Here is a 26,968-nt window from a genome sequence, read left to right as displayed (position 1 = left end):
TCACATGCACTATGAGTCATTCCAGATGTGGATAAAAACAAAGTCTGTCTGTGAAAGTAAGTTTCCTGATCCCGAGGAGACTTGGTTTGGGAGAAGAGCTGAGCGCTGACTTCAGCTCTACTCAGAAGAATAGACTGGTTCTTCTGCAAAGGGGGAGGGGGAGAGGAAAAGCCATTATTTATTCCTGAAAAGAAAGGAGCTGGGAAATAAAAAATCTACCATACAGCTAGACGTACGTATTTTAAAGAGAAGGATGCTTTGGAAGACTTTGGTGCTGCTGCTGTTCTATTACAGTGCTCATGCCACTGTGACCCACAGATGGAGCAGAGGTAAGATTTAAACCTGAAAAACTATTAAGAGAAAAATTTGAGTTGTAGATTTGGTCTGAAATTATGTTGCATTATACATGTATATATATATATATGTATGTATATATATATATATACACACACAATTATACAATTTTTCCCTGCCTCTGGAATTTTTTTCTCCGTTAAACAGGTCAGCTAAAAAATACATAGATAAATAGAAAAATACACTTGAATAAGTGCAAAAAGGTAAAATTAAATTTGTATTCTATTATAATAAAAATATATAAAATATCCCAAGAACGAGAATTACATTCTTGCACTTTTTCCTTTCTCTCTTCTTTCTGATTTTTCTCCTGAATTTACAAAAAATACGGTATGAAACCTTAAAGTGAAAGCCTGTGCAGACACAGCTGGCATAATTTGCTCTAGCAGGATGACACCTGGTAATAGTAAAGAAAAGAATGCCTAGATTGTGCAAGGTGCCTGGGAATGCTGCTACCCTGCCCTGGCAGAGGAGCACAGATAACACAGAGAAAGCGACCTCATGTCTTATCAGGCTTCAGCTGCCAATGTGGCAATACACAGTCGTGACATATTTGTATTCAGGTGTGTGACAGCAGCATATGGAATGTTTGGGGACTATTGGATTGCACAGGAGATGCTTGCTTCAAAGCTAGTAATGATGCCTTTTCCCTTTTTTGGTTTTATTCTCTCCTCTGGTGTTTGGCATGGGTTCAGTGGCTGCTGGAAGTGGAGAAAGGAAACACCTCCCGAAAGACTTATTTGGTTCTGATATTGAGATTCACAGATGTTTAAAGGAACTGCTAAAAGGTTAAAGGTCTGCTAAAAAAATAGAGCATTCAATGGCCTCCCTCCTTACTCCAGTCTCCCATGTCTTCCTCATCACAGCTGGTACCATTCTAGTCTGCCAGTTGGGTTTGGGCTTTGATTTGTAGGAGAGGGAATGATTGAGGGAATTAATGGAGAGCTACACAATCCTGCTCAGGCTGTATGAATGCTTAATTTTTCCTTACAGTGCTTAATTGTTCTTCACAGAAATCCCTGTTAGTGGGAGCTCACTGGCAGGGCATTGACCTGGGACTCACCAAGGCAGGTTCTTTCCACAAGTTTGTCTTCAGACTCTTGGCTGATATTGCATGAGTCATTGTACCTGTATGTGCCTTACTTTTTTCTTCTGGTATAAGACAGGAAACAGCACCAATTTTCATCATAAGATCCTGTAATTCTGCAGGTAAGAATTTGTCATTCCAGGGATGACACAAAAATGTGAGAAAATCAGAACTAGATCTGATTAAAAAAAAAAAAAATAGATATGATATATTAAAAAAAAAAAAAAACACAAGCCCACCCTTTGGAATAATGACTTCACCTTGCCTAAGAAATGGAAAAAAAATTTAGAAAAGAAAAGGGAGCTCATGGAATAATCACTATGCAATTTAAGGATGTTCTTCACTTTTGCTAACACACTTATTTTAATTAAACAACACCTCGACCCTAAAAGGAATTAATGCAACTGTTAAAATCCAGTTTTAATCAACATGAATATTTAAAGAAAAACATCAGAACTCTATTTTGCCCTTTGGGAAAGCAGGTTTTTTTCAAGCTGGAAGCTCTAGCACTTGTTTTTGGAGACTTCAGAGGGAAGAGAAGATTCATTCCCTGTTGTGATAAGTTCAGTTGTCACAAATAGTGTGTGCAGGCATTTTCTGAGGGGGAAACCAGATTTCTTTTCCACATCTGCTGGGACTATTCTGCTCTAAAGATGTTTTAGAGGCATGACTTCTTCAGCAATGACTACTTCAGTGAATCTCCACTCCCCTGAACTATGTGTCAGCCCAGCCAAATCTGCAGTATCTAGAGAGGGCCCAAATACTGTCTTAATTTTTGAATTTCTTAGAAACCTAAGATAAAATTGGAGTACTGAGAAATGACACATTCTTCTGCACACTCAGAGCTCTTCCCTCCCTCCACAAATGACAACTGAGTCTTGTTTAGGTTAAACCTCAGTCATTTAAGGCTTATCCAAGTCCTGATCGGAGTTTTGCAGTGAAAAGGAAAGACAGATCAACATCTGGTCTGGTGGAAATGAAAGACAGATCTGTGTATCATCTCCATGCTGTCTTGTCATCCAGATTGTTTACAAAACAGTAGGGCAAAGACCTTGCTTTGATTGCCAGCAGTTGTTGTTTGTGATGGAAATGAGCAGTCAATATTGTATACAACAAGGTCTGGCTTTTACCATGTTTCCACTGGGAAGCACTGTGGCAGCCTGGGATCCCCAACCCTTGTAACCAATCATTCAAGCTTCGGTCAAGAAAACCTCAGGCATGAGAAAAGATGAACACACTTGTGCTGACTGGTGAGTGGGATCTCCAGACTGCCACCTCCCTTTTCCCTTTGCTTAGAAGCATCAATGAGTGGGGAAAAAAGAAATGCATTTCTGTCAGGAAAACAGAGTGCTTTATTCTTTCCTTTTTCTTTTTAAACTGCCTCAGCCCTTTGCATTAAAAATCTTACACACACTCCTCAGCCTGCTTTGATTGAGTTGGGAACACTGGTCCAGAAATCACAGGCAAAGCTTGGTCTTTAGGATGGGTGTGTTTAGAATAATAAAGAAAAGATCCTGAGTGATGATGAAATAATTTTCTTGTCATCACCTCAAGTTTCCTGGAGCCTCTTGTAGGCTTAGCTGCATGGAATTACCCTCTCAGATTTTGTGAAGCTCCTGTCTAGGGAAAAAGCATAATGAAAAAAGGTAATTAAAAGTCTCTGCTGACTAAGTATTATTCCCTGTGCAATGGCAGAGGTGAGGTCATATAAATTCTTCTAGTTCCAAAGAATTCCAGTTCTTAAGAAATGTTTCTTCTGAAGAAACCAAGGAAAAAATCCTGGGGTTTGACAACAAAAATAAGCAAAACACCTCCTCCATGAAGCTATGGCAACCAGAGATGGTGTCAGTGCTTGCCAGTTGCTTCCATCAAACTTCTTTGAGAAGTACCAATCCACTGGAGAGCAGAAGCAAGCCTTATGAGTATTACAAGAATTGTCTGTTCCCTGGGGAGAAACCCTAAGGCAATCCTTATTAGCACATGTCATCTCAGCTGGCTGGAGTTTATTTGCTGTAAAGGCTGCCTGATTCTAATAAATGGGACACACAAACAGTAGTATTCTTGCTGTGTGGTTACTCAGGGAGGAAAGATGCAGATTTCTTATGGCTGTGGCTTTTGGACAGTGCAGAAGCAGCTGCAAGGGTAAGTTCACCCCTCAGTGGAGGCTGGGAAAGGAGATGTTGAAAGATACAGAATAAGAAGGTAAAATGCTTTTCACCCATCAGTGAGAAAAGGATATATCAGCACCACAGAGGTTTCATGCTTTTGGGGACTTTTTGTGCTGTTCCTTCCAGACCTCAAAAGCAGCTTTACAGTCCCATCCAGATCTATCTGGCCCACATACCTTATTTTCTACCCAGTCTCTAATGGCTGGTGAAAATCAAATGGTTGTTTGAGAGCACGAGGGGAAGAGTTTGCTCTCCTTAAAGGTTTTCTGCAGAAGGAATTGCTTGAACAAACAAAAGGTCCATCCTCCTTGATTTCCCCACAACATTGCAAACTCTTTTTTTTTTTTTTTTTTTTAATTTGCTCTAGGGTTGTGGTAGCTCAGTTTGTGAGTTTGATGGAGCAGCTGCTACCTGAGCAACTTTTGCCTGCTGCTTCTGCTTGTGGGCTTAGCAGGAGTGGGCTGGCAGCTGTCCTATGCCAGGAGAGGAAAGACTGTGTAGAAGAGAGCGAGAGACTGGTTGTTGCTGGAAAGCCAGCCAGTACTTTTGTAAGGAAGCAGTGTTTAATACATTCTAATCTCTGCAGTCATTTGGTTGGAGGTGATCTCTGCTGTGTGTGCAAAGATTGAGTGCCCCAGAAAGTAGAGCATGCCCTTCATCCCCACTCCTTTTCATCTTATTTCCCTGTCCTCCCTGCTGCATCTCACATTGCATCCTTACAGCCAGGCACTCCCTCCTTGAGCAGCTTCTGAGGTTCCACCACCAACAGTAACCCTTGCTGGACATTTTTGGCTTGGAGAGCATGAGCCAAGGGAATGTGGCCTGAACACAGGCTGTAATTGCAACACAAATGGTCAAACACATACACATTTATGTACCCAGTGCTCCTTCAGTAAACCAGGTTATGGTCTGGGTTATTTGATATGTGACAAGGTTTCCAGAGATCTGGTCCAAGTGTAAAAAGAAGTTACATCATCTGGACCAGCTACCAGAAATTTTTAAATGGTAACATCTATCCAACTTCCTTTAAATTCTATAAAGACATTGTTATCCAATTCTTAAAATGTGCAGTGTAAATGAAAGATGTGAAATGAAAGCTATGAAACAGCCCCAGCTCTGTCTAAGCCTGCCTGCATAAAGAACATTACTTCTTATGAGGAAAATGCAATATTTCCCTTTTCTCTGGCTCTCATGTGATCACTTGGAAAACTGCCTCAATTGCCCCAACTTCCCTGCTTGTTGGGCCCATTCCAATGACCTCACTGGAGCTTCAAAAGGTGTGATCAATCTGCTGCAAAAGTTTTTCCCACCTGCCTGAGTCCGTTCCATGAGTCTGCCCAGTTCCTGGGAATGCAGGTTTGTGGGCTGGAGTCCCCTGACACAAATTATTTCTGCACCAAATATTGCAACTCTATCTGTAAGGAGATGAAGGCACTTCCAGAGAAAGGTTAGGAAAGGGGTTTGTTATTAGTACAGCTGCAAAGGTAACTGGAATACCACAGTCTCTGAATGGATTTTAACCATGGTAGGATAAATATCCAATAGGGTAGGGCTGTGATTGTAATCAAAATCCATTCTAGCATGTCCTGATTTGCCAAATGCTCCTTTAGGCCCAGACTTAATTAATTTAACCTGCATGGAGTATGATCCCTGAAGCAGAATTCACAGTGGCTACCTGAACCTGAAAGACATGCAAAGGATTCTTATTTAAAAAAAAAAAAAAAAAAAAAAAAAATCAAGGTTTCTAATCTTTTCTAGGGCAATGATGCTAAACTGTGATGAGATCAGAGGGAAGATAGATTATGGAAGTTTCCACATTTTAGTTTAAATCTCAGATGGATTTTGTACTCTATGAAAGCAGTCATGCTGTTAGGAAGGAAGGATCTAAGTGATTCTGAGACTTCATTCACCACAGGAAGCAGCCAAAAAATGGCTAAATCTTACTGCTCACACAGCTATAAAGTTAAAAAGACAGAGGAGCTAGACAATTTTGAGGAAACCTGAGTAAACAACAAGAGGAAGACACATGAAGTAAAGCTGTTTTCTCTTTGATATGTGCTAGACTAAATGAGAACTGTTTGCTTGAAAATGGCACCTGTAGAATCTTTCTGGTGATGCCAGTTCCATCCCAGTACTGAGGACTGGCAAGTCAGTAAGATATTTGCTGTCACTTTGGTCATCTTTTTGAGAATTCCTGCAGGCTGTAGTGTCACATCTATTTGCCTCAGTTCCAGGTGTGGAACTGTCCTGGGATCTGGATCAGTTTGCACAAAGGTCCTCCTGTCCCAGCCAGAGTTCATTTGGGAAGCACCTCCTGCCCTTTAAGTGTCTCTTTCCACTTTCACCTGGAAATAGCTCCCTTCACCTCCCTCTAACCAGCATCTCACTGCTCCTAGTGCCTGTTGATCAGCCAGTGTTCTCTTCCATAGGTGAAACAACTCTGTGATGAATGAAATAAACTCATGTAAAACACTGTGAGTCCCCCCCCTGGTTGCCTTATACTCAACTGCTGGGCCCAGAGACCTCAATGGTACCTGGCATTATGCAAACACACAGCATAAAAAGTAATCTGTCCTTCTCCAGAGAACTTTCAGTGTAATTAAGGAGAGGAAATATTAGCATCCTTTTTCATCGTGAGGTACAGAGTCATTAAATCCCGTGCCCCAAATCTCTTCAGGATGACTGTGAGTGTAGTCCTGTGTATTGTTAATAGCTGTGATTGATTTATTTATTTATTTTTAATTCTGTTTCTGAAGCATAAAGTGCTTTTCTTGTTTTCTCGGGGTAGATCACGCCAAATTCAGCAGGAGTGTAATGGCTTCTCACGCAGAAAGAAATCCGGTCAGAAGCACAGAACAGTACAATCTAATTAAAAGGGAAGTCAGCAGGCCTTAATGAACATCATCAGGCTGCAGAGGCTCTGATTGTTCGGACAGTGACATGCAAGATGCAAATTGCTGAGGTGAAGAGCTGAGTGGGGCAGCAATTAACTTCGCACGCAGTGCTTGTGCCTGGGCTCAAGGCAGGGCAGGACCCACAGGGTCCTGGTGCTGGACCCTGGAGGTGCTGGAGCCACAGGGCAGGACCCTGGGTGCTGGAGGAGAAATTGGTGATTGCCTGTAGGCACAGCCAGGGCTCTGTGAATCTCCCTGCACCCCGGTGGTTCTGCCGAGGGGAGCTGAGTCCATCCAAGATGCAGAGAAGCCAGCTGGGTACATGGACCTGGCTGCAGCAAAACAGGGAGCTGTGCCAGTCTCTTGGCTTGAAGGGGGCAAAGCAGCCTGCCCTTGCTTTAACTTTAAAAGCACTTAAATGTGCAAACCAGCACAACAAAAGTCAGCAATAGTTTTTCTGCTCTCAGGAGTGAGGCCACAATTCATTTTCTTGAATCTGGTTTCCTATAGTAACTTGATTTTTAAAATCTTCCAGCCTGAATGAGTTATTTGTTGTTTTACAGCAAAATGGCACTGGCATGGGTGAAGGTGATGCAGGTCAGCTGTACAGAGAGCTGGTGCTGGGAAGCAGAGGGGGAAATGTATCAAAGCATCATTAAAAGGAAAAAAAAAAGGCAACTTGAAAATAAGCTGCAAATGACACTTGTTATTTAACACAAACAAAAAACCCCAAGGGACTGTCACCTGTGAGATATTCTCTCTCACTGGAAGGAAAGAAAGTCAAGAAAGGGATCCTGTATGTCTCTATTGTCCCTGTGTCTCTCATTACACCCAAATCCTGTTTAATTTGGCTGTTGCTATGGCACTTTATGATATATCCCCTTCAGCATACTTGCTCATTCAGAGACATTAAACCAGCCCAGCTCTGCACCACAAGCTGTTGTGTTTCCATGCTTACTCAGTGACCAAGCCTCAGCCAGTAACTCCTTTTACCCTCCCTGAGATGCTCCAGGGTGCAGCAATAAGCTGTCTCCACTTCTCCTGCTACCACAGTGCTTGTGAGAGCAGAAGCTCAGTGCTGGGCTGGAGGCTGAGAATGTGAGGAGGAGAGAAGCAAAGTTAGATAAGCTCCACTACTCCCAATTTCCACAAACATTCCTTTCCCCTGGTGAAAGCATATGTGAGGCTTTTCCTGGCCCACTTTGCTGGTTAGGTTTGGCAACCCCCCAGTTCCCCTGAGAGCAGCATGCATACCACTCGTCCTCCGGAAATTCCTCCCTAGCCACAGGGAAACAGGTCACCAGCCAGGAGCCTGACTCCAAACCACTGAGTCTCTCTCTCTGCTCAGGAGGAGCCAGGTGGGTAGCTGAAAAAAGATGCTGAGAAAGGGAAAAATAAGTTGTTCAGTGCTCAGAGGTTATTTGGGAGGAAATGGGACAGTGGAAGGACAATGCTGTGCTTCAGTCTCATGTTGGAGACCCAAATTCACAAGGTCTTCTGTGACACCTGACTGGCCCCCTCACCCCCTGGCACAACACAGGGAAGCAGAACACTTCAGATAGGTTTTGCCTAATTGTGAAGAGAGTAAACTGCACTGGGCTGGATGTGGATATCTGCTGCAAGCCAGAATATCAGGATTTAATCATCTCCATCCATTTGGCAGGTGGTGGTATGCCACAAAAGGACTTGATGCTTCTAATCTCTTCTCTGTCTTGGGAAGAGTAGAGACTTTCCAATCTGGCAGGGGTAATTTGAGCCACAAAGAGGGAGACAGAGACAAAAGCAAAGGACGGATATACTGAGAAAGAAAAGGGGAAAAAGCTGGAGGTAAAAATGAAGGTGGTATGAAGGAGAGGAAAAACGAAGATAAAGGAAAGGTGCAGAGAGAGAGAAAATGTATAAATATGGATGAAAAATACTAATGTGCCCATCCAGTCAAGATTAGAGTAGCACTGTCTCCCTTGTCAGCATGGTAGGCATCCCCATTTGAACCCACACTTCAGCAGATGTCCATCTGTCACAGCTGGTCTTCATCTTACCCATCTGCCTCTCAGGCTCTTGGAATGGTTGCTCTTCTTTGGAGCTGGCACTGCCTTTTTCTCATGTAAGCAGGACTCAAGTTTACTCCTAGTCCCCAACAGCCTCTCATCCTACCAGGATGTTGAGAGCTTCTAATCTGGGCAATTGACCTCTAATCACAGTATAAAAATGAAAGTTACTGCTACTGAATCATCAGTGTGTCAGGATATCTCCACTTGTTTAACACTCCCTTTGACCTTCTAAACTGTGTAGGTATACAAAAAGATTCTTGCCACTGCCCAAGAAACAGCCCATTTTATTCCACAGCAGTTGCAAGAAACTTGCAGTTTTAAAGGACTATGGAGCTACAGCATTTCCCATTAACATCAGTCATAAGAAACAGCACCACAACTGCCCAAGTCCCTGTATCTCCCTATCAGTCCCTGGAGGAATGGATCAGGTTTTGAAAGCCCTCAGTTTCCTCCCTGATTTTCATAATGCTCACAGCCATGACATTACTTTTTTGTTTATGCTTGGCTCTGAAGAAACACAAAGTGTTTATTGAATTTATTTATTAAGCACAGATTTTATGTCTCAAGGAACTGTTCATGTCTTAAGCCCCCTTTTAAAATAAAAGGCATTTAAAACATGCTTCATTTTTTATTTACTGTAATTATTCATGTCTTGGCACTGAACAAACTCCATTTCCAGTTAAACACTATTCATGGACCTCCTAATATAGTACAGCATGTGTTGAATGAAACCATCCATTTTTCATAGTTGCAGCAACTTCTGTTTTCCTGGATTACCCTGCCAATTTGGCAGAAGGTTTTGGAAGGTAATAGCCTAATGATAAAAATGTATACACTACTTGTTCTGTTGCTTTCTACTGCCAGGTTTTTAATAAACAGAACTAAGTACTTGACTTGTACTTAGCAAACGTAAAGCTCAGTTGGGTCCTTACAAAGAAATCAAGATAAAAAAGCATCCAAACATTTCTCCGCACTCGGCTGTCCCGTAGCAGGAATCGGATACAATGAGCAAAAATCAGATCTCTCAGCCCCAGATAGGCCCAAGTGGCAGGGGGCACTGTGTGGCCGCCCTCTTGGGCTCTCCAGCAGAAGGAGAATGGTGATGTGGCCCTGTTGACACACAGCACATCTGGGAAAAGCCAGGGTGAAATGAATGGGCAGCACAGCGTCCGATCTCTCCCTAAAACTATCCTACTGCACTGAGGGAAGACTGCAGGCACTTGGCTGGGGCCTGGGCAATGCTGCATGTTAAGGAGGGAGGGAATCCTGCAGGAAGGCAGAGAGCAGGATGGAGATGTTTAGCAATGGGGCTGAGGAAGACGGGGCAGTCACACAGACTGGTGAGTAGTGTTCCCATGGTGCTGTATTTTGCATGCTCACAGCAGGGGAGGGCTGTGGGCTTCAGCTGATGAAGTCTGGTTTTGAAGAATCTGCCTGGTAAATACCTAAGTGTTAGGGATACCATAACAAATTGTATTTCCCTAGAAAGACACTCCTTTTCTAGCCAGAAGCTGCTGGACACTTGCTGGGAATTTCTGGATACCCTTCAAACCCTGAATGACTAACTGCATGTGCCATAGCCCATCAATCCGTCATGCACCCCGTCATGTCAGCCCCACTCCCTGTGAGTGCTGCTCACAGCCAGTGTGGTCCAGCCAAAGTGAATGCCAGAGCTGAACAACATATGCACTTAGATCCTCCAAAGGAGCAGAGAGGGCCTCTGAAGTAAAATATCACCATCAAGGCAAAGGGCTCAGTTTCTACTTGCACAAGTTTTGCAGTGTAACCAACTCGTCACGAGTCTTAAATACTTTATACCCTCCCTTTCTATTTTCTTGACCAAAGATGGAAATGTGTGTCATGCCCAGCTGGTTTTCACACCCATCTATGATGTTCCCCCAGGAGCTTTTCCCTCCTGGTTGAATTCATGCAAGAATTCCTACCAAGATGCATTCCTGCATTCCTACCAAGATGCAAGCTGTCAGAGAAGCAGATGTATGATCCCTGATGCCTCTGCACATGAATGCTGCTGGACCTGAGGCTGGACCTCAGCACCCACTGGATGTCTGCCCACTGAGGTGGGAAAGAGTGCCAGTGCTTCTCATTGCAATTCCAGCTGGGAGCAACTGCTGGAACATACTGTGGTTTACTGAGCTGTTCTCAAAGCCCAATGCACTTCCCTATGGGTGCTTCTGCTGACAAATTAATGCATGTATTATTTAGGCAAAGTTATAAATCACCTTCTGAGCGTTCCTTTCACAACAAATTGGCGTGCTTGTGGCAGCCTGTCTCTGGAATCCCATGCAATGGTTAACAGCTACTAATCCAAGGAGCTCAGCCATGACAAGCTTCATTCTGCTTCATCCATCCTTAATCCTCAGCACTCAGAGGTCAAAGCAGAACTTAAAGATTATTTGGGCTATCATTTGGAATTATAAATAGGGAGACAAGTAGTCCCTGACTTATTTTATGGCCATACTAAATGTCGATCTACCCCTACAAATGACTAGTGTGTTCCAGTACCTCAGACAATGAGTACCCCAGCTTGACAAAAGGAAGTCATATGAAGATGATGTAAGATGGGTATCAATCACATACTCACAACCAGGTGATGTCTATAAGCTTACCTGGGAGAACGGCACCACTAGCAAGCTTAGGAAGATCTGCCATGCAGATATATCACATGCTGAAGTCCAGCTTTGGCAAGGAGTGATTCTGTAGGCCAAAGCAACAGACAGCAAACTGACAAGAAGATTTTGCTCTAGCAGGCTGTAACTCACATGCCAGCAAAACCTTTCTAAGCAAGCTCATTTCAATATGAAAGCTTCAGAGTCTCTGAACTAGTAAGAAGAAAGCCCAAACAACAGGATGAGATTTACCATGAGTATCACAGCATATTACCTGAAGTGCTTCTCCACAGTACTAATGCCTTCCCTCACAGTCCTCACACATAGAGTTAAACCAAAGAACCAACTCCCAGCTGGTTTCAGTCAGCAGCATGCTAGAGGATTTCACTGGAAATCAGGCCTTCCCCCCTTTCTCTAAATTTGTTCATCCTAAATTTAGATCATGAGGTCATTTTTTCCTTAAATGTTTACTTACATTATTTTCCCACAAGCCAAAATCTATTTTACAAGTTCAGCTCAAATGGCTGCAGAAGAGGGTGTATGTTAAGGAACAAGAGCACTGAGTCAAATACATGTGACAAATTGGCAGGGTCCTCTTGGGCTGGGAGCCACTGGGAGATGGCACATGTAGGGGCAGGAACTGCAGCAGTGAAAGAAATTGAGTTCTGAATTTCCATCAACTTCAGGCACAGCTGTCGGCATTTTGTGCCTTTCAGGTCTCTCTCCTCAGAAAACAGGATATTTGGGTTATTCTGTTGGCTGTAAAATTTCTGTAACCCTGACTCTACCTTTCTTGTCTTCTCTGTGATCCCAAGCATGTCTTTCACAGCACAGTTTGTGCCCTGGCTGCCAGCAGAGCAGCATCACAGGGCTGGTGGTGCCAGTTCAGGTCATCTGAGGATCTCACCCACAGTGTCCAGCAGCCTTTAACAATTTGCAGCATTCCAAGTTTTGCCAAGACTTTCTGTATTTAATGGTGAATCCAGTTGTACGTCAGTCTCAGCTTTATTTCAGCAGATTGTGAAACCTGAAAGATCTAGAAACAGCCAGGTTTTAGGAGAGTATGAAATAACAGTGAAGACTGGAAAAGTGTCAGCTTTGTAAAATGGAAATCCCATATGTGTGTTTGTGAAAGGGAGATGCAGCTATAAACACAATCCATTTTACATTCATCCTTTATATCTTTGCTATGTTTATGGCAATATCACAAAGACTGTCTTGGCCCAACATTGCATCTGCACACATTGAAATCCACTGATTAGATTTAGTGGAGGATTGTATTTGAGCTCCATTAATATTGTAATTTTAGTTCCACACAGATGCAGACATTAACATAACAGGGCCCAGACATGCGTGCAGGTGTGTATTTGACAGAACAGATGTCTTCCCATGCTGATCCTCACTCACCTCTCCAGGAGGAACACACTTCCCTTGACTCTCACCCAGGGATACAGCCCAGCTCTCCATCCTTCATGGTTTGCTCAGGTGGCAAAGCAGCTGTACCAATCCAGTTCAGAGACAAACCCAAATCCATCTTCAGGTCTGAGTCCCTTTCTCAGACTCCTTATCTTTATCAACACTACTATAAATCACACAATGATTTGAAAATGCACTGCCTCCGAAAAAAACCACATTTCTTTACAAAAAGGACCCAGTATCCCCATTCTTTTTGTTTACTGGGCAAGGCTGATTTATACTCTTTCTCATCCAGCACATATTCATGTCATTAAGAAAACCAGAGCAGGTGCACTGACATTTGGAGCTCAATGAACAGCTGGAAAGGCAGCTGGGGTTTCCCTGCTTTTGAAGAACAAGTGAAATCCCAGAGCAGAGGAAGCAGAAAACTGGTATTTATGTATTCACTTCCTAACAATTTATTTCAATTTGGATGGGGATCTGAAGGAAAAGGAAAGACATTTCTGATTGTTTCTAGTTGGAGGGAGAAGAAATTATCAATCTAACGTTTATTCCTCCTCAGTTCTGAGCTGTGATATTCATACTTAGTGAGTATGAGGAATACCTTGCTGTTTCATGTGAGTAGTTCATACGTGAATAAAATAATAATAGTTGTTAATCAGATGAGACACTGCTCCTAGACCCACTGTCAGACACTTGAATTTATTTGCCAGTTGAAACCATTCATAGATGGCTTAAGTGAATAATTCCAGGGTCCCCAGCATTTCTGAGCTGTCATGTGATAACGAAATAAAATTCCATACTCCCTGCTAGGTCTGTAGTTCAAACTGGACCTTTAATTCCTTCCTCTTCACCCAGTCTGGGAATAAATTTTACATATTCTTTCTGCCAGCTGAATTTCCTCTGTTAAAAGCTCAGTGGGGTGTAAGCATAGAAGGGGAAGAACTATTTGGTAGCTAACAATCCTGCAGCCAACCTTCACCTCTAGCAAGAGCAGTGACTACCCTTGTTGAGGTGGTCATCAACCAAAAAGTGATCTTATTCATGTGGTGGTTAGATCAAGGGTATGAAGGCATGAGGAAGGGCTTCTGCTTTTCCTCCCAGGCCTGATGTCCATCCTTAGGTCATCTGAGGACTTGAATCATCACCAGATACACGAGGAACAGTCAGAGAACAACTGCACTAGGAGTTTCTCACACGTAGAAATGCTGCTGGCATAGCAGATGTGTTGCGAAGTGAGGCAGCTAAAATCTACCACTGTTTTTTTTGTTTGCTTTCTCCCTTCATTCACGACCAGGCAGATTCCTGGCTTAGCTCCCCGTTTGGCCACACAAAGGGGTGTTGGTGTCAGCACAAAGGGAAGGAGGGAGTGCCGGGCAGGAGAGCCGGGCTGCCCCTTGCAGCTACAGCTCCATTAGGTCAGACTGAGCACAACCCTCGCCAAGCAGTCACCTTCGTCTGCCAAGACACAAAGGAAACCCAGCCATTCTTCACTACTGAATGAATACCTTTTCTCTGTGCCCAGTGACTCAGCTGTGAGGAAATACATGCCTGGGACGTGGTGCAAGGCTTGAGCCCACCGCTTTGGGCTCTGTGATGTTAGTATAAAAAGGGCAGAGAAGTGGTGACAGTGATGTGGTGTTGAAGGGCTTTCCTTTCAGAGCAGCAATAGCACCATGCAGGCAGCTCTGGGAGCTGCTGTAGTTCTGCCTTTTCCCATGAAGCAGAGCTCTGATTTCCCTTGCTCTCTCTCCATTGCTCAGCAGCAGAGGCAGCTGCTTCACTCTGCTCCTCGGGTGCTTCCCCACAGCTCAGCACCAAAACACAAACACCTAGCTGTTTTGATTCCTTCCTTCCCTCACTCACTCCCTTCTCTGCTGCCTCCTGGGACAAATGGAAGTAGGTTGGATCTTTGTTATATCCCTTCACTTGTTGATTTCTAAGAAACAATTTCAAATATGTTTAATTAAGACTGCTTGATGTCTTTTCCTTGGATAAGGGCCACGTGAGCAACACAGATAGGGAAGGAGAGGTGGCTCTGCAATGAAGACAAGAATATAAAGTACTGGTCCATTTCCCAAGTCTGCCTGAAATTAACTGTGCTACCACTATTGTTTACTGGCTATGTGTTAAACCTGTGGAGCAGGGTTGATATTTCTTTTCTTTGTTGCTGCCCTTCACTTATACTGTTCTTTTTTTTGCCATAGTCTACCCCCAGTTTGTGGTAATAAGACAGCAAAACGAAAGATAAGGTAGTATATTCTACTTCTTCTTTCCTTCAGTTTCTCTGTGTGTGTTTTTTCTCTTCACACCTTCTGCAGTGACTTTACTCCAGCATAATAAAGGCCTCTTCTGGCTGACTGCAATGTTTTTTTATGAGCATAAATAATTCCAGGTGGGGACCCCCTCCTTATCACACCCAGGGAAGAATAAATAACACAGTATACATTGTTTCAGGCTGGGAACAGGTGAAAATGCTGCATAATGGAAATTCCATATGAGAGAATAAATTCTCAGACCATTTTAGTTAGTTGGTGCTAGTGATGTCTTTGAAACCATTTCACTTAAGTCATAAATGTAAATATCCTCCACCTCTCACAAACACAAGCTCAGCTTAACCATTTTCTTCTCTAGCAATATCCATTCCTGCAAGCATAATGGCTTTTTGGTATTTCTAATACATCTTTACATTTCTTACTTGTGCCTAGTAGCTAGACAGGCTATTACCACTCTAGGTTTTTTGTATGGAAACTCTGTTGCACATTAATCTAACCTCGCACATCTCAGTTCATTTATGAAGTGCAGAAGTTTATGTGGGAATGGGTTCTGTTTTATGCAGCTGAGACACCCTTTCAGAATGTGTTTGTTTCTTAAAAAGGAGATAAATTAATAAAAACTAACTTCCTTTGAAAAAAGCTGGTTATGTGTTGCACTACGGAACTGAATATCTGCTATTAATTTTAAGTGTTTAAAACTGATTTTTTTCCTAAGAACAGTATTGCCTGTTGCAAACTTTTGTGGGGTGATCTACTTCTTACATCCTTATTGACAAAACTTTTCAAGACAAAGCTTTTCTTTTCCTTTAACCATTTTTTTTAAAGATGATGATAATGTCCACTCCTGCTTTTAGTCAACAGTCAGGAATTAAGTTTAGCCTTAGGAGCTGAGAAGACAAGGATATGAACTGAGAGTAAAAAGAGGCAAATTCTCTCAGTAGCTGCTTTTAAACATGTGCTAATTCATGTTGTTTTGTAATTAAAATGTTTTCTCCATCTTGCTGCTGTGTTCTCCTAAGGGACATTGTGATTTAATCTCCCAGTAATGGAGATTTAAATGTATTAAAGTTGGAATGCACAAGTCTTTGCATTGCACTTGTTGTCATGGAAGCGACTTGTGTGAATAACTGCAAATCCAGGCACAAGTTTCAGATGCTAGGCTATAGCACTGCAGCATTTTTCTCTTGTCTTTCTAGGATTTTGTGTGTTTTCCTTATTTTATTCCTCTTATTCTTCCTCTGGCTCCCGACTCTTTCAATTTCTCCTGCACTAGGACAAAGTGTTCAATCATTTCTAAAATTGCAGTTTTGATATAAAAGAGCCAAAAGTCAGGAAATGTAGCCAAAGCTCATGTTCTGCCCTGTGTACAGCTGCAGGCCCAGGACAGTACAAACACCTTGCAGATGGTGAAGATGCATCCTTCTGGGGATGAGCCAAGGGCAGGACAAGGAGTAAAACACATAAAACACATTAGTCCTTTAATAATACTGCCCTTTTTCTGGTTTACATTACCACTTTCACTGCCCAACACACCTCTCATAGGTCAATATCCCCTCACCCTGGAGTAAATGATGCTTTTGGCACCACTGCAGAAAGACATGTTTTTCAAAGGGTGTTTCCAAGTTAGCCTGAGGCAGCAAATAGGGAATAGTGAATTGTTACTCCAGCAATGAAGTAACAGCTTGGAATCACCAAAGCATCATTTGACAGAAATAAAACTCTTTATGTATAAAAGATACTTCTGGTCTGTGTGCAAGCCCTCAGAAGTAAGGTTATCAAAGAGAACCATGAAACAAAAGCTTTTCTCAAGTGTTTGCAACCTTTGACACTCATGTCCTCTTCTCTTCTGCACAGCATGGTCATGGAGAGCTCAAACCACTGCTTCCCACAGAGAGTTATAGACACAGAATGGGGCAGGTTGGAAGGGACCACAGTGGATCATCTGGTCCCACCTCCCTGTTCAAGCAGGGTCATCCCAGAGGCAGGATATCCCCAAGGCACAGGATTGTGTTCAGACGATTCTTAAATATCTCCAGTGAGGGAGACTCTGCAACTCCTCTGGACAATCTGTTCCAGTGTGCAGTCACCCACACAATAAAGAATCCTCTTGTGAGCATTTCAGGCATTTGCCCTAAAATCCAAAACAACAGCTTCTAGAAACTGCAACAAAATAGATTCAGGCAGCCTGGACCACTCATCATTTTTGCATATTGTTAATTCTAATGGCTACTGTTTCTGCCTATACAATCACTTTGTGGACAGTGCTGAATTTGTTTTCTTTGGCAAAAACTTTCATCCATCTTGAAGAATCAAATCCCTCTTGTTCCTCTGCTCCTCCATAAAAGGGGTCCTACTGAAGCAATGAGATAATTCTTTTTCATGCCTCTGACTGCAATCAAAATAATTCCTTTGAGTCATAACCCCAATTAAACTGTTCATGTCCTAGAGCCCTGGGGAGCTGTACTTGCTTTGGAGCAATGGTCTGTACAGGGGCCAAATCGTGCTTCATACCTTTTCATAGGGGAAGAAAAGGGCATTGATGATGCACAGATAACTGGGAACTCCTGCAGCTATGCTCTGTACTTATTGAGCAAACACATCACAGGAAGCAACTGGGAAATCACGAGCAGATGCATGAACTGGAAAGCAAAACTAAATATCTGTACCCTCACCAATGAAACTGCAGGGAAAACCTGGGAGAGGATCACAAATATTTACCACATGGCTAATGAAGTGCAGAAGATTCTGGCAGAGTTCTTAAGAAAGATGAAAACATCTATAAAATGAGGCTATTTTCAGCCTCAAATGTGATGTTATGTTTAAACCATAAAGATGCATGAGCTGTGGTTAGAAGCAGGTCAATGGGTTGGCAAATATGGCTTTCTTTTTGTTTAAGAAGGTGGGTAGTCTTGAAGGAGAGTGGAATTGAGTCAACAGAGCCATAGGAGATTGGATGGGCTCCTGCTGCAAGCAGTGCAGAGAATAGGGGTTTCTGCACCAAGTCTGACAGGCATTTTAGCAGGAGATGTGTGGGCTGCCTGAAATCTTCAGGCAGAGGCAGTGGTGCACTCCAGGGCACAGGATGAGGCTGTGCAGGGTCAGGCAGGGAGGCTCAGAGGGGGTGGCTGTGCTCAGACATGCTGCTCTCGCTGATCCACCGCCAGCCCTGAGCCCTGACTGGGCAGCAAAGAACTCCCAAGGCCCCACTGGAGAAGGAGATTTGGAGATTTGGGTATTTGGAAGAGGCTGAGTATGGCAGTACAAAGATATATAATAGAAAATGTTTTCAGTAAGGATAATGAAAGCCTTGTGTTTCCCAACTTGTCTCCACGAATCATAAGCTTCTTGTTACATGACTGATCAGCCCTTATGACAGAAGCACCCACATCTACACTGGAGATGTCTTAACACACTTGTAAGAGAAATAAAAACAATGAATTGATAGGAGACTCTCCACCAACTTCAGAGATCCCTGGGCTGGGCTTTCTCTCTCAATACTAATTGGGGATCTCTGCTGCTTAGATGTTCATGGCTACTGTCATTGAAATGGATTGGCTGCAACATCAGCATAAAGTGATGCACATCACCTTGCATCTTCAATTGCTTGATAGCTTTACAGAGAAGTCCCTTGGGAAAGAAATTAGTGAAGAGTTCCAAACTCCTCTACTGTTCTTTATGTCCCCAGACAACTCATGTCAGAGATGGAAGTAAATGCAGGAAGAAGTAAAAGTCAGCAAAAAAGTTTCAAGTGGAATTTGCAATCACTAAATGTAGAAACTGACTGAAAATCTTTCTATATCTCAGCTATTGTGCTTAACTGACACGTGTTTTAAGTCAGTACAATGAAAATCAGAGTGCTTGCTCTAAATGCTCATACAGACTTGGAGGAACTCATGAATTCATGGAGAGGACTGTGGAAGAAGTGCTGATGGAAGGATTTGACTACTGAGCAGGAAGAAAGAGAAAGGGAAGGACTGAATAAAATGCAGATCAAGAAAATCAGATAACCATGACAAATACAAATGAGCTCTGAAAGACTTTCTGAGTAGAATCCCTAAGAGCCGTAACAGACTTTAATATGTTTTGGGAATGAGATAATGAGACGAGGGAGTCAGTGCTGCAGGGGCTGGCATGCCTCTGATATGCATAAAAAGTCCCTTCTCATGACAGAGCAGCCCAGGCCCTTGTCCCTTTGAATCTCCTAACCTAAGCCATGTTATCCTGGGAAGAGCAGGGTAGTCAAACCCTGCTTCTTTCTGAGGTATGACCTGTGACTCAGCAAGTGGGCCCGTACTGAATCAATACCATGGCATTCATTTTTGTGTGAGTCCTTAGCTGAGGCTTTTCTGGGTGAGTGGTGTTGGGCTGAAGCTGGTGACTCCCAGCTCAGCTCCACGGTGGGAATCTGTGCTTGGATTGAAAGTTAAAAGCGTTCAGTGTGATGACAAGAAGCATGACATCACTGAAGCAAGATGCCACAGACACTTTTCCCATGGCTCAAGGGGATATTTGAGATGTAAACCATCTGCATATGTAGAGGTACTCCGTGCTCTGAGGCTGTTTTCACCAAAAGGGCATCTAAAAGAGATAAAAATGAATAGTCATCATTCTGGACTGGATTTCTGCCAGCTGCTTAGTAATTAGAGTTTTAATTGCCCCGTAATAAAAGTTTTAATTACTCAGCAATTAGTGCTTGAAGTTTCAAGTGCTTCACATGCACTCAATTGCATTCTGGAATTGTCAAGAGCAAAAAACGGAGTAGCTCCAGTGTGCCTCAGCAAAGCTCTGAGCAAGAGAGGGAAACATCAGGGATGGAGCAGCAGCAGCAAACGGGCACAGCCCCAAATGCCAGTGGTCAGCCAGGCAAACACTCTCCCACAGCAGACCCTGCAGGCAGCTTGGGATCTCTCCCAAACTCCGTCCTCCTCTGCTGGGCCAGGCAAGCTGCTCAGGTGCTAAAGGCATGGTGCTGGGCTGGGGAGAGACCAAATCTGCTGCTGCAGAGACCAAATCCTTTTCAACATCTCTGTTCTTTGCCTCGGTGTGTTCACTCCTTTAGGCTGTTAGTCACACATCCAGAAAGCACTATCCCATCATTTTAAACATTTTGATCTAAACTCACATGGGTGGAATAAGAAGCAGCCAGCACTGGAGGTATCTTATCAAAATGCCATACCCATGCTATCTACTGTATCTATCTCCAGTAGGTTTACTGCAATTCAACAAAATATTTTACCTATTCCTTAGCTAATTTAAGGCCAAAATACCCTTTGTTGTGTCAAGTATGAATTGCTTCATACCTAGCATTATCCCGATTCATTTCCATATGCTGGATAATAAAGGTCCTGAGGGTCTGGTTTCTCTCTTCTTGGTTTACTAGAATTTAAATATCATTAACAAGCCAAACTATAACAAAGTCAACAGTTGCCAATGGTGCAGCAAACAGGGCTGCATTTAGGGTACAGAGCCTGGAAGAAACTGCATATTTATGATCTGCTTGGGTAACCAAAGAGGCAAATTGTCTGACGAACCATGTAGTCAGAGAGTAGGGAAAATTTTTCCATAAAATAATTACAGTTGCTCCAGCTTTTTTTTTTTTTTTTTTTTTAATGCCCAGAAGAGAGAGCTTTAAATGATGTTCAGGTTTTTTACAGGCAGCATGCAAAATCCATCGCAAGAACTTTAGCAAAACTAGACAAAATGGATTTAGTAAAAATGCTTCATGGGAAAAAAATTCTGGTAGAGGAAGGGTGGGATGAAACTTTTCAGAAATTCAAAGTTAGCTTCATGTTCTATTAGATATTACTCATAATTCTAAAAAATCTTAATTTTGACAGGGGAATCATAATGTCTTTCAAAATGTGGGGCATTTGTTTCCTTGTTTTCTTAGACTGGTTTCCAAGTTTATCTATTGGTAAACAGAGTTAAAGTTGAGAAGCGAAGTTTACAGGAAACATACCAATAGTCACATAAGCACAGATTAAAAAAAACAACTCTTCCTATTCCTAAATATTTGAAATAAAATCCAACAAATTCAAATTATGATTACCCAAACATCAAAATCTAAATAACATACAATAAATAATAATATACAACTAAAACGCACAACAGAATTTTTCCTTCTTGCTCTGAAAGTAATTTAGACCTTTGAAAAGTACATGGATGGTTAGTAACCTGGTTAATAACTCAAAGCATTTAGGTCTTCTCTAAAGCAGCATCAGATGTTTTCTATACTCCGGACTGTCCAGGTCACTGATTCCACAAATTCTCTACTCCACTGGGGTGCTGAGTTCAGGGACTGTACATATGTTTTCGGTCTCATTTCCCTGACACAAAGTCTGTAGTGCACTTCACAGTGGTGAACCAATACCTGATCATAGCAGGCTCTGTTTTTTCCAGTTATCACACTGCAAAGTATTAAAGGCACAGTAAGCTGGGATTCACCTCACTGGATGTAGCTGTCTTGTCTAAGCTGGTAACAGGCTCAGTGAAGAGACACAGACATCTGGGTGAGTCACTCCTTCCAAGTGTAAATGCCCGGGACAGATGAGCTGATTACTCTCTGGTGGATCTGTCTCTAATAAATAAGGGGAGATCAACATTTAGACAACTGAAACCAGGAGAAATGTAGAGTCTCAGAAGCATGACAGTAGAAGAACGGACTGAAAAAAGTAGGTTTTATTGAATGTCAGTATTGATTTCCCCCTTTTGATCCAGGAATTTCAGACAATGTATTGTATTTCAGACAATGTTGATGCTGCAATTATCCAATTCCTTTCACCTCTGAGGCTGCAACTCAGAGCCCCAGGCTGGGATAGCAAAGCACTCTGTGTTAGGCACCCTATGGATCTGGGACAAACAGCTAACTCCATCCCTGGTAGATCAGGGTCAAAGCAGTCCCTGCCACACATTTTATTTACAGCGAGATTTGTCGTACTGTACAGTAAGTCTTTGCAACTCAGGTTTTTACTTGACTCTACTATTGAAAAGTGCTTCTTCTTGTCAGTGTTTGGCACCTTATAGAACCTCTCTTTTCCCATTATTGTTTTCCAGCTATGCTCTTCCCAGCTGCTCAGCGATGCAAGAGGTCTTCAGCTGCTTTCCTCAACCCAGTGTTACAGAACTCGCTGGAAGATGTGGTCCTGCTTTATGAGGTTCAGTATATGGCACCTTAAGCCTTAACCAAGACTGGGGGTACTGTCCATACTGGGGTGGATTATTCATTATCTGGCTTCATGTCACTTTTAGTCATGCCAGCAGTAAACCCATGCCTGTGTGATAGTCCACCAGAAGGGTGGGAACAGCTACATGTAGATATATATATATATATGTATGACAAACTCAGATCTTTGAGCAAAGTGAAAACTAGAGTGAAAGGCTTTCCACTGAAAGAAGCTTTCTCACAGAACAGTTGCATATAAACAACACAATGCATGTAGATTCTTTGGGCTATGTCTCAGTCCCAAATTATTAAAGCCACAAGTATTGCAAAGTAATCCCAAGGGCATGACTGTTTCTCTTCAGAGCAATTCATGTCCCTTCTTTTACAGCACAGCAATCTGTAAATCACATTCTGGTCATACGGTTAGTAAGGGAAAGTGGCCTGACTGAACAAGGTGTAGGGGCCAAATCTATCTAGCCCACATTTTAGAAGCTAGGATTGGATGTCCAAACAGGGGACATGGGCTGGGAAGTCACTGCTGTGCTCGTTCAGACCTTGGCTATCCCTGGCAGGGTAAACAGCCTTTCCCAGCTGTGCTGCTGTCTCCACCTCTCTAATCCCCATGTGGTACCAGCAGCAGCCCATGCCAGTTTTGGACAACAGAAGACTGCCTGCTTTTTCCTTTTACTCTTTCCTTTCCCCTTAGCCTGTCTCTGGTTTTCCCAGACAGGTAACACAGGAGTCCAATGCTCACACAGAAACTTTCTGGTCTTCCTCACATCCAGACAGTGCAATTGTCTCCATTTGACAAAAATTAAAGACCCAAGGCCATGTTGTTAATTCACATTTACTCTGTCTAGAAAGAAAATAAATAGCTTTCTGTATTCTGATTTTGTACCAGTTTCTTTTAGCTGAGCTTGACATTGACAAAGGTCAGAGGATCTCCATCAAAGATGAGGAGCTGGCTTCCCTGAGGAAGGCTGCTGAGTTTGACACCGTCTGCAATGAGATTATCCCCAAGAGCATCACAGAGATCCGCAGGCTGAGCAGCAGGCTGGCTTCCTACCCAAGGGTCCTCAAGAAAGAAGACTTTGAAAGGACAGTGCTGACCATGGTCTACACGGCCTACAGAGCTGCTCAGTCTCAGGGCCACCAGAAAGACACTTGGGCTGAATCCTTTGTCAATCTTTACAAAGCCCTGAAGAACGACCTGATGTTCCCTTACAACAAACAGCCATCATAGTGGGAGAGGAGCAGCAGCTCAGCCACCTGCGCTGGTTGATAATGGACACAAGGTAGCACGTCCACCACTTTATGCTGTAAAGAGTTTAATAGCCTGCTTCATGAAAGATTATTTGTTTTCTGGCTCCCTCTTGTGGAATCCGCTTTCTAGTTCCATGTTAAGGGTGAAAAACGCCGTCAGCCCTCAGAATTTGATTTTTGTGCTGGCTTGGAGGCACGTTCTGTGACAGGCAAAGAAGGGAGTCTGGTGTACACCCAGGCAGAGCCTTGTTTCAGGCAAACCCTTGATTCATCCTGTGGGTTTTCTATAAAAAATTCATAAATATACTGTGCTTATGCTCACATGCTGATGTATAAGTGCTGGAGAGTGCCGCTTTCCTAGCTGGGGAAAGAAGTTCATGTTTTGTCTGGCCAATAAGAGAATATTACACAGAGATGAAGGCCCTCTGTAAAAGGAAGAGGTTTCATATCTGTCAGCCTTCAGAAATTATGCCACATATTATTCATTCCAAATGTTCTCATAAATAAGTACTCTCTGATTTACTTCATTTGGCTGAGCCAGTGTTTAATTGCAATAACATTTGCAGAAGACAAAGGGCATTGTGAAGACCAGCAGCAAACAATGCCTGTGAACGTATTCCCTGCTTCCTGGAGCGGTCCTCCCAAACAGTCTGCAATGATTCTTCCATTATTTGCACATGACTTTGCTTCTGCTGCTTGTTTTTTTTTTGAAAGAAACATGTATTTGTCCTCACTGGAATCCAAGGCAAGACAAAGGCCCTATTTAATTTAATAATGACACATTTTTCCTGGTTCTACCACTTGAACGTAGGTCATCTAAACCCATGCTTCAGAATCCCCCTGGGGTGAGGGAGGAAGGTGCATTAAAACATACCTGGTGCTGAATTTAGCACTGTGGCTCTATTTTTTTTATAGTAAATTGTATATTCATTTGAGTATACGTGTGTGTGTGTGTGTGTGTCTGTTCACGAATGTGTGTGCACATAAGTGCTGAGTACTTAGAAGAATCCCAAATTGTTCAGTCAATGAACAATTGCATCTGACCACTTAGCAGAAAAGGCTATTTACCAATTCAGTGGTGCGAATTATGAATTTGGGAGCAGCAAAGGAAAAACTGTAGAAGTAGTGCAACTGATTATAATAAACTCCCTGAAAAATCATGAACAGAAAACAGACAGAATATTTTGTCAGACAGATGACTAGCTATCAAAAATCCAGATTATTCTAAGTTAAATCCCCTAGTTTTTGTGCACAAGAGATACAAATTCTGGTTTTCTATTGATATTAAAGGTGCTTCTACTTCCAGACCATGGGAAAATAGCTGAACATTAATTTTATCCTTTCATACCATCATTCTCTACCTCTTTATTGCATAATGTCTTAAGGATGCAGGCCCAAATTACAAATCCCTGAGAATAAAAGAGACCTAAGGATTCCAGCCCAAGTTCTGCATCATGTTTAACTGCTTTTGCATCCCTTGAGCAAAAGGAATTAATTCTTCTGTGTCCATTAAAAGGGACACTTCAAGGACCGAAGCTGAAAAAATCCACCCAGAAGCACAGCAAAGAGCACAGTGCAAGCAGTCAGAGCACACTGGATTTGGCAAACACCTGTGGGAATGTGAAACCACAGCAGCCTTAGGGGCAGTCTGGCCACGGCATTAGCAGCTGGACAAAGGGCTTATAAAAGACACAGTCAGTCTTGTTTCTCCCAGGGGTTCCTGGATTTGTGTGTATGAGGGTGCACATTCATTTAGACACACGTATGTGCAGGCACATTTTATACCTGAAGAGTTTTGTTGGCCATCTTCAAAGCCTGTCTGGCAGATGGTGAAGGAACCTGCAAACCTCAGCCACGAGGCTGTGGGCCACAAATCTCTCTGTCTCCTCTGCTTGCACACACAGAGCTCAGCACCTCCAGAGCAGCCTCGCGCTCCTGCCCGCGCGCCCTTTGAGCCCTCAGCTTTGACACTGATGATCCGCTTGGGATTCCTTCCCCCAGCATGCTTTACAAACACATGGAGGGGAAATGCCACAGAGTGCAATACTGCCTTTGCAGCTCTGCTTCTTGGCTCCCTGAAACACCACTTACTGAAAGAGCCTGGAACCAGAGCAATTCATAAATCCCTCACAGCCAGCTACTCCAAGTCGGCAAAAATAGCAATAAAAATAACTAGAGCAAATATTAATTGCTAGCAGTCACCATCCAGAGAAATGCCTCCCAGCCATGCTCCTCACCCCACAACAGGACTGCCCAGCAGAGTTTACTAATCATAAAATATTCCACAGAAAAGAATTACAGATAATTTTTAATATCTTATAACTCCCTATAGCATACATACCTTACTGTACCTTACAAATTGGTAACTGAAACATTTATCTCCTCAACAGAAAATAAAGGTTTTATGAGTTTTCTTACCTCCTCCCTTTACTGTGTGTAATGTAAGAAAAAGATTTATTCCTTGGGAAAGTGCTTGGACTGCCCAGGTTAATTTAACAGAGACTCTCAATGTAATAATAAAAACATTCTACATAAAAGTACTTGCCTTTGCATTGTATTGATTTCAGCAGCAGATTTACTATTTTGCAACTTCAGCTTGAGTAATTGCTTATCTTAGACTGTGAAACTCTTCATGAGAGCAACGGTACGGGAGGGAAGAGGGAACTGTCCCTTATTACGTGAAGGAGTTAATAAATAGGAATGAGATTGCCTCCTCCTTCCAGAGTTCAGGTGGGAAGGAGCACTCTGCCTTCAGGGAAATTCTTTGGGCTTAGGGCATTTCCATCCCTCAGTATTGCTTAAGATGCAGGTGTAGGTTGCCTTCTCCCTATCTCAGTTTATGGCTTATTGCTTCAGACTGAGTCTTCTTTATAGGGAGTTCTTATCTCATGGGTTAGAAAACCACTGCCCCTAAATGGCACCTTTTATCCACCCTTTGACCTTATAGATGATAAAAAATATGAAATAAGGTTATATTATTTTCCATTTAAAATAAAACAATTTTTCTTTTTTTGAGTGTTTTAGACTTTTTAAAATTATTTTTTTAGTTTCTCTGAAAAAAACTAAAAAAACAGACCCCGAGATGTATCAGCCAACCCAAAATCTTTATATTAAGTACAGCTTTTCTTCCAGAACTAGTTGTTAAATTTACCTGAAAGGTCTCAAGGTTCTGTTGCATGATGGAAGTTTCAGCCTGACATACAATTACTAATTTCAGGAAGAATTAACCCCACGCATCAAAATCCTCTGCAATTCTGCCTTTACCAGTTTTCCAGGACTCAGGGTCACAGAGGCGTCGCAGTCCAGTCTGGGGAGCTCAGTTTGTCACTGACTAGAAGAGGGTGGGGAGAGGACAGGCAAGCAAGTTTTGGGGGCACAGAAAATCCTGGATGTGTGCTTCCCATGAGACACAGGGCAAATGGATGTCTGGCTACAGATCATGCATGTAACCAGCTAGTGGGTTCCGTCCTAAATCTGCAGTGCTTTCTACCCCACAAAAGGCATTAATAACAGAAGAGTTGGATAAATGTTTCTCCACTAGAAGACAAGACTTTAGACTAGAAAGTCTAAAAATTCTCAGTTTGATTTTGGGCCCTCTGGATACTCAGGGCACACGAGCCAGCACAGAGATCAGCCCAGGCCTTTTGAATTAGTGACATTCAAGGGTCGC

General features: G+C 42.7%; 1 protein-coding gene across 1 annotated transcript; it reads left to right on the top strand.

Moving 5' to 3' along the window:
* On the top strand, window positions 1-25,838 carry FAM180A (family with sequence similarity 180 member A). The gene is made up of 3 exons (XM_069003959.1): window positions 1-329; window positions 21,927-22,027; window positions 22,937-25,838. Exons 1-3 carry the CDS (start codon window positions 254-256, stop codon window positions 23,276-23,278), a joined length of 519 nt encoding a protein of 172 aa, XP_068860060.1. The 5' UTR covers window positions 1-253; the 3' UTR covers window positions 23,279-25,838.
* The last annotated feature ends 1,130 nt before the right edge of the window (window positions 25,839-26,968 follow it).

This window comes from Aphelocoma coerulescens, chromosome 1A, assembly GCF_041296385.1.
Source record: "Aphelocoma coerulescens isolate FSJ_1873_10779 chromosome 1A, UR_Acoe_1.0, whole genome shotgun sequence".
Taxonomy (NCBI): Eukaryota; Metazoa; Chordata; class Aves; order Passeriformes; family Corvidae; genus Aphelocoma; species Aphelocoma coerulescens.
Note: the sequence above shows the minus strand (reverse complement) of the source record. Positions and strands in the feature narration are given on the sequence as shown.